At 53.0% G+C, this 7,730-nt stretch overlaps 1 protein-coding gene across 2 annotated transcripts; it reads right to left on the bottom strand.

Moving 5' to 3' along the window:
- Positions 1-1,452: 1,452 nt before the first annotated feature.
- LOC111162479 (SPC24, NDC80 kinetochore complex component) lies at positions 1,453-7,173 on the bottom strand. Of its 2 annotated transcripts, XM_022526929.1 has the most exons (5): positions 7,014-7,173; positions 2,983-3,127; positions 2,708-2,812; positions 2,431-2,507; positions 1,453-1,659 (listed from the first exon to the last, which is right to left on the bottom strand). In XM_022526929.1, the coding sequence occupies exons 1-5, from the start codon at positions 7,171-7,173 to the stop codon at positions 1,553-1,555; spliced, it is 594 nt and encodes a 197-aa protein (XP_022382637.1). In that variant the 3' UTR covers positions 1,453-1,552. The 2 variants fall into 2 exon arrangements, with proteins under 2 accessions (XP_022382637.1, XP_022382636.1); XM_022526928.1 differs by having other exon boundaries at positions 1,601-2,507.
- Positions 7,174-7,730: the final 557 nt, after the last annotated feature.

Here is a 7,730-nt window from a genome sequence, read left to right as displayed (position 1 = left end):
CCATTTACTCGAACACGTAAAGCCAAGCCCTTGGCATACAAACAGAACCTCGAAGGTTCTGGGAATCCCTGTGAACCGAGTAAACTGGTCCATCCCCCTAGAGTCTGACAGGCAGGCTTCCTTGCCCCAGAACCCGCAAGGCTGACCTGAGTGGACTGTGTCTGGTGCCCATGATGCGCCCAGAAGCCGCTGGAACCTCCTGCTCACTGCTCTGCCTGGAATGCCTCCTCTCCAGTCAGAAACCACTGTAACCTGGCACCTTCTAGAAACAACTCCGTTATGAGGCTGTGTACAAAACCCCAGACCAGAGGACCCAGAGGCTCGTGTGACCCTGCCATACCTCCCAACCGGGCTGTACATAGAAGGCAGCCCTTAGGTTTGAGGGAAAACTACTTCCCTTCTCCGCCCTCAGGCAGGCAGGCTGGCCGTAAGCTTCCCATTCTCAGGGGTACCCCAGGTCACTGGGGGCGGGGATGGGGGCCGGGGCCACGGAGGTCGGCCTGGGTCATATGCTGCATAAGTTAGATTTCCTTGAGCTGTGGAGTGCGGGGCTGGCTGTCAGGGGAGCAGGCGTCTCTCTTGATCTCAGGGTAGTGAGTTTGGGCCCCATGCTGAGTGTGTAGAGATTCTAAATAAACAAAAACAGAAAACCCCAAAACAAAACGAAAAACAGTGGCACACACAAGACTACGTAGTCTCCCCTCATAAATCAGTCCAGTGCTGGGGCGCCTGGGTGGCTCAGTCTGCTGAGCGTCTGACGCGATCTCAGCTCACGTCTGGATCTCAGGGTCATGAGTTCAAGCCCTGTATTGGGCTCTACACTGGGTGGGGAGCCTACTTCAAAAGAAAAAGTCCAAGGGCGCCTGGGTGGCTCAGTTGGTTAAGCATCTGACTCTTGCTTTCAGCTCAGGTCATGATCTCAGGGTCATGGAGCTGAGCTCTGCATCAGGCTCCACACTCTGCCCGGAGTGTACATGTCCCTCTCCCTCTGCTCACACTCTCTTTTGCTCACTCAAATAAATAAATAAAATCTTAAAACAAAAGTCCAGTGCTGCTGATACCCAGCTCCACGGTCATCAGGCAACCAGGCTCCCGTCAACCCTAGAGGCTTGTATCCCTCCTTACGTGTGGCAACAGGGCTGCCAGGGCTCCAGCCAGCACCTCCGTGTTCCAGTTCTGGGCACATGGTGGCACTCAAGACTATGCCCCGAGTCACTACAAAAGGGCCCATCTTGAAACACAGATGACAAAGACACAGGACGGGTCATTGTACACTATGGTGCCATTTGCACAGTGTGGCCACGATGTGAAGCTGTGGGTCTAGTCTCCAGGGCAGTTCTCCGAAGTTCCCAGGCCAAGGCAGTGCCAGCACTGAGGCCAAAGGCCAAATGAAATCCAGTAAAAAAAAAAAAACCCAAAAGACAAAAAAACCAAAAAAACCCTGACTATTTGTGTACAAACATTTAATGTCCAGTTCCTCTCACCCTTGAGGCACTGACCACCCAGCACGCTTGTGTCGGGCCATGGGTGGAAGTGTCCCTGAGGCCCCCGGCTACCAGTCTGTGTCCACCAGGCTCCAGAGATAGTCGCTGATGAACTTCTTGGAGAGCTGGGTGCTGTCCAGGTGGAGAGGCTGGGCGACGCTGGGGCCATGATGGACTGAGGGCGCAGATGTAAGGAAGCCTGACACACACGGCACCCCCGGGACCCCAGGAGCAAAGGATACTCCCTCTGAAGAAACTGTAAGACGGTATTTAGAGACTGAACGAGATTTCTGTGAACAAAAAGTTGAATTCTGATAGCGTACTCTTTACAAAGAATTGTGCTGAAATACATATAAAATCTACCATTTTAGCGAGTTTTTAAGTGTAGAGCTCAGGGGCATTAAGTACAGGCACGGGGTTGTACAGCCATCCCCACCATTGGTCACCAGAACTTTCCATCTTCCCCATGGACTACAGACTCCCCTTCCCCTCCCCCGGGTGCCTGCCATCTACTTCCTGTCTCTGTGGCTTTGACTCCCCTAGGGACCCTTCCTGTCTGTGGAACAAGACACCCGTTTACTTGTTGTGTCCGGCTGGTTTCACTTACCATGTACTCCAGGTACATCCATGTTCTAGTATGTGCCAGAAACTTCTCCCTTACATACCTCAAGATGGGTACACCAGCGTGTGCTTACCCAGCAATCTGCCACACCATCACTGGGTCGCTCCCACCTTTTGGCCATGGGGACCACCACTGTCATGCACACAGGTGTACAACTATCTCTTCAATACTCTGCTCTCCGTATTTTTGTATCTGTACCCAGAAGGGGGGCTGTGGAGTCCTCTAGGGGTTTGGGGGGACCTGCCGGACTGTGGTTCACAGCGGCTCTACACCCCCCATCGCCACCAGCGGCGCACCAGGCTCCGCTTTCTCCGCAAAGGATACTGCCTTTGACCATGCCCGCCTCACTCTCATAGTCCCACTCGATTTTACTGATTCGGTGATAAAGTTGAGCCACGTACCTGTATGAGAACACACACACACACACACACACACACACACACACACACACACACACACACACACAAACACACACACACACACACACACACAAACACACACACACAAAAAAGAGGAGAGAGAAAAGAAAGTCACCCAGGCATGGACTCCAACTCAGAGCTGTGGGATCACACCCGCCGCCCTGCGTGCTGGAGGGACCTACACAGCCGAAGGGATGGTGACCGTCGTGTCTTCGTCAACTTCCCTTTCCTGTCTCTCCAGACTGGCCTCGATCTCCTTGAGCTCCTCCAGCTCTTGGGTAAGCTGAGTAAAGCAGGCAGTTAAGGTCACCTCGCTCTGGAGGGGGCGCTGCCCATGCTAACCCCAGCCCCGGGGAGGCCCAGGGTCCCTGGCTCAAAGCCCGGCAGCCGGCGGGAATGAGCCGGTGTCCCCGCGGTGAGCCCGAGGCCCGGCCGCCCCATGCAGCGGGAAGGATATCGGAGGCGGGCCTTCACGCGGGTGTCCTCCTCGCCCGCCTTCTGAAGCTCCTCTTGGAGCTGCTGCAACTCAACGCCGCCCTGGTGCGCCCGCTCTTTGGCATCAAGGAGGCTCTGGGCAACTTCTTCCTCCATGGCCAGGATCTCTGGGGGTGGGGGAGAGAAGGCTGAGGCCCTTCGGCGTGGTTTCTCCTGGGTCTACCTGTGCCCGAGGCCTTGGCCACTCCTTACTTCCTCGCCTACAGCTCCCCAAACTGCCGGTCCTATTTCCAAAAGCCCACCACTCCGTTCCACTGGACCTCGCAAAAGTACTTCCATGTCACCAAAACACATTTGAATCCGCCCAAAAATATGAACAAATGGGTAAAGAAATCAAGAAATCAACCACTCCAGCCTTTCCTTGCACACCTAATCTTAATTTATAATGTCACGTTCAATTCTGTTGCCCAAGCAAGAAACTTGGCCCTTGCTTTCCACATCCAATTAGCGATCCAGGCCTGGGCTGGCCAGTCCCCTCCTCCTGGCCAGCGGGAACCCCCTCACGGGTTCCTCCAGAACCAACCCAACAGCCTCCCACTCGCTCCCTGCTTTGGTCTCTCCTGTCCCCAATCCCTTCTGCTCTCTGCCTCTAGGGTGGCTGCCTTAGAGACCAAACGAGAAGTCCCACCCCTGCTCAAAGACCACCCATGGCCCCCTAGTGTCTAAAAGATAAGGCCTGGATCCTTCTGAGTATCTTGAACTTCACCGACAGCTGCTTTTCACCCCACGGTGTGCTCTCCTCACAGCTCTGACCGCAAAGACACCTCATCATTCTGCAAACAAGCCCCGTTTTTTTTACAGGGCCGGGCCTTCATCTGCCCGTCCTCTGTGGGACGCTGCTGTGCTCCTGCCCATTGTGCACTCCTGAACCCAGCCTTCAAGACCTCCTGGGCAGTGCACAACTTGGGCAGCTGGACACTCTCCTCTCCCTCCTAGGGTGCGGCCATGCTTCCCTGACAGCACCCCAGCTCCAAATGATTCATTCCTCCTCTTTCCTCCTCGAATCAGGGATTGCATCCTATAGTTACCGTAGATCACCAGCACCTACTCAGAATAAACACGCTTTGAACAAAACATCCAGAAAGATCAAAAACACCCTAACAAGGTTACCATGTTCCTTCCCAGACAGCTGGAGAAACCCGCCAACTTAAAGAAGGCACAGATGGAAATGCTTCCCAAAGGGCTGGCGTTTAAGTGTTTACAAACTTACATTAAGTTAATTTTTCATCAAAATATTATATGTATATGGCTGTGAAAATTTAAACACACATGGGCACCCCCCGCCCCTGCCAGCCTCTCCACCCCTCTGAAGCAGCCACTTTCAACTCATCACTGTTTTCTCTGGCATTGACCTTCACATTTCTAAATAATTTGCTTATGCTGCTATTTCTTGATTTGTCTGTTTTAAACGGTGCCTGACTTCCTGTTAGGATAGCTGAGGGTCTGGTTCTCTTCTGCAGCCTTCCTGCCCCTTCTCCCCTCACCCTCCCACAGACAACCTGAGTCTCCTTGGATTCCTCCCTGGGAGGGTCCTCCTCCCTCACAAGCCTCTGAGGGATGTGGCTTTAGCCCTGCCCCGGTGGAGAGGTGGACAAGAAGCCCCAAAGATGTTCAGTGACTTGTCCACAGGCACTTAGCTCTGAAGCCCGGATCTGAACTGAATCCCAGCTTCCTGGTCCACTGACTCCTGTCTCCCCAGCCCCAACTCCACCCGTTCTGCTAAAACCTAGGCAGTATGGGTGATGCCATCTTCTCCCCAAACCATCAATGGAGGGGGAGTGAATGGAGTGGGGAGGAGAGAGGAGAAAGGAACAAGAGAGGTGGAGGAGAGAAGGAGAAGACTCTGACTGGGCATCCACCACACTTAAAACCTCCAAACTCCTGCTGGGGGCTCACTGCCGGCAGGGTCTTGCTGTGGCTGATCTCACCTTCAGCACTTTTTCCTGGGTCTCCAAGTTCACTCTCACCTTGTGACCTTGGCATTTGCAGTCACCTCTGCCAGGAACACTCTTCTCCCAACGCATTCCCTGCCTAGCTCCTAGGTCATTTCGGTCTCCATGTGAAATGTAACCGTAAAAAGGCATTAAAAAACAAAAAACAAAAAACAAAAAAAAACCCTGGCAACGAAACCACTGTGGAAAACCGGATGACGGTTTCTCAAAAGATTAAATATCAAATTACCATGTGATCTAGCGATTCCACTTCTGGGAAAATGCAAAAAGAAGAATTGAAAGCAGGGACCCAAAAAGATATTTGCACACCCATGTTCATGGCAGCATTATCACAGCAGCGGGGAGCTGGAAGCTACCAACTGTCCATCAGTGGATGAATGGACAAACAAAATGAGGTATGACTATATAGTGGAATATTATTCAGCCCTACAAAGAAAGGAAATTCTGACTCGCTGCAACATGGATGAATCTTCAAAATATTGTGCTAAGTGAGTGCCTCAATCAGTTAAGTGTCTGCCTTTGGCTCAGGTCATGATCCCAGGGACCTGAGATGGAGCCCAGCATCAGGCTCCCTGCTCGGTGGGGAGTGGGCTCCTCCCTCTGCCTCTGCCTGCTGCTCCCCCTGCTTGTGTGCAGCACAAGAGAGACAGAGAGTTTGTCTCTCTGTCCAAATAAATGAATAAAATCTTAAAAAAAAAAAAAAGAAAGAAACCATTGTGCTCAATGAAATAAACCAGACACGAAATATAAAAAATAACAATAAAAAGAAAATAAGCCAGACACAAAATTCCAGGACTCCAGTTTATATGAGGTCCCTAGAATAGTCAAAATCTGTAGAGACAGGAAGCAGAATGGTGGGTGCCAGGGGTGGGGAGGAGGGGAAATGGGGAGTTAGCGTTTAACAAATACAGTTTCAGATGCAGACAATGAAAACATTCTGAAGATGGACGGTGGGGTTGGAGGCACAATGATGTCAATGTGCTTAACACCACTGAACTGACACTTAAAAATGGCTAAAATGGTAAGTCTTCCAACAATTTTATACTCCCCCCCAAAATTGTAGCCTTAAAAGCAATAAAAACCTGGCACTGAGAGCAGTGACAATAGGTGCTATCAGCGGTCCCATTTTACAGATGAGGACACTGAGGCTTGAGAGGGCAGCCACGGGACTGGGGCCACAGGCCTCATGAGTTACCTGAAATCCAGGTCGGAGGCTGGGTGAGCCCCTCGCACCTGTGGGAGAGGCTCGATCAAATCCTCTCTCCAGCATGTTAAGATATTTATCAGCAAAGCTTTTTTCCCTTAAGAGTCTTACATTTGCTGGTGTCTTAAATTCCACGTAAATGGTATTATCTATCCACTGTTCTCTCCATGTAAAGCAGGAGGCACTTTCCCAGCACGAATTTGTTTAATCCCACCAGGGCCCTGGCTCCCTCCCAAGCCTCCTTGGGTTTCTGCTAAAACATCCTCTTTCCAAAAGGCTTTCGCTGACCCGCCCCAAAACATCACCACACCCTCCTATACAATCCAGTTTTTCTCCTTAGCCCATCACCTCCCGACTTACCCATTTTTCTTGTTTATCTTCTGACCTCCCCCCACTAGCATTAGCAATCCTCTAAGGGATTTTGTCTGTTTCCTTCTCTGCTTCCACCCTGGGCTGGCACGCTACCTGGCACACAGCAGGTGCTCGGTAAAACAGCTGAACCACCTCAGGAAGTGGGGATGCTGGGAGCTAAACTCAGCGCTTTGACTCCTGAGCCCCACTCCGGACCCTGAGCTCCCCAGCTCCTGCTCACGGAACCCTCTGCGTTGGGCCAGACCCTGCAAACTCCTATATTCACCAACTAACTCCCAGGGAGGTGGCTGCCATCCTGAAGCCCATATCACGGGTGGCGAGGAAACGAAGGCTCAGAGGGGGCGGTGTCTACGGGAGAACGGGGCAGGGATGGGAGCAACCAGGAGGGAGGGTTTCGAGGCGGACCTGCCGCCCCCTGCCATAACGCGGGCCTGGGTCCAGGCCGCCCCCGGCCCCAGCCCTGACCTCGCAGCCGTTGCTCGGCGTTGTCTTGCGTCTCCAGCAGGCGCTCCACCACTTGTTCGTGGCGTCCCAGCAGCCGCCGTTGCTGTGCCTCCGCGCGGTTAGCGCCTAGCAGGCTCAGCAACCCCTGGCTCACCTCTTCCATGTCGCGGAAGGCCGCCATGACTACGCCAGGACCATTCCCGCGCAAGTTTAACTGCCCTCAGGGCCCGCCCCTTTCCCAAAGAGCCCCGTTTCCATTGGCTTGATCCTCCATCAGTCATCAGGGAATGGGCGGGAGGTAGCTTCAGGTCTGGCCTAGTGCGCCTGCGCCGGTGCCTCCGTCAGTCTCCGGCGATGGCTAATCGGCGCAGGGAGGGTGTGTGTGTGCCCGCGGGAGTCCTGCGTGATGCGCCTGCGCAGGCTGGAAAGCGTCTGGCAGGTCCTGAAGCTGTTTGTCTTCTTGGCAGCCCACGGCCTCCAGGGCGGGGTTCTAGGGGCGAAGCCTTAGGACTGCGTCTCATGGAGCTGAAGTTCAATAGAGTGTGCGTGGGGAACTCACAATCAACGTAATAAATAAGTCAATTCCATAACAGGCTGCATAGCAAGATGGAGTCTGCAGCCAGATTTATGGGGTTCGAATCCCACTGACTACCTTTGTTCCCTGTGCAAATGACTTCATCCCTTTGTGCCTCCTTTTCCTCTTGAGTAAAATGGGGGTCATAATAGTACCTACTTAGG

Source organism: Enhydra lutris, unplaced genomic scaffold (genome assembly GCF_002288905.1).
Source record: "Enhydra lutris kenyoni isolate GAN:26980312 unplaced genomic scaffold, ASM228890v2 scaffoldscaffold92, whole genome shotgun sequence".
NCBI lineage: Eukaryota > Metazoa > Chordata > Mammalia > Carnivora > Mustelidae > Enhydra > Enhydra lutris.
This window is presented reverse-complemented; position numbering and strand designations above follow the sequence as displayed.

What these genes read in the sequence shown, in the direction of transcription:
- LOC111162479 (XM_022526928.1), bottom strand. Translation starts at nt 7,173, where the DNA reads ATGGCGGCCTTCCGCGACATGGAAGAGGTGAGCCAGGGGTTGCTGAGC. An exon ending in CGCGTGAAGGCCCGCCTCCG is followed by an intron (nt 2,813 to 2,982) that starts ATATCCTTCCCG and finishes TGCCTGCTTTAC; the next exon opens with TCAGCTTACCCAAGAGCTGG. An exon ending in GTCACCATCCCTTCGGCTGT is followed by an intron (nt 2,508 to 2,707) that starts GTAGGTCCCTCC and finishes GTTCTCATACAG; the next exon opens with GTACGTGGCTCAACTTTATC.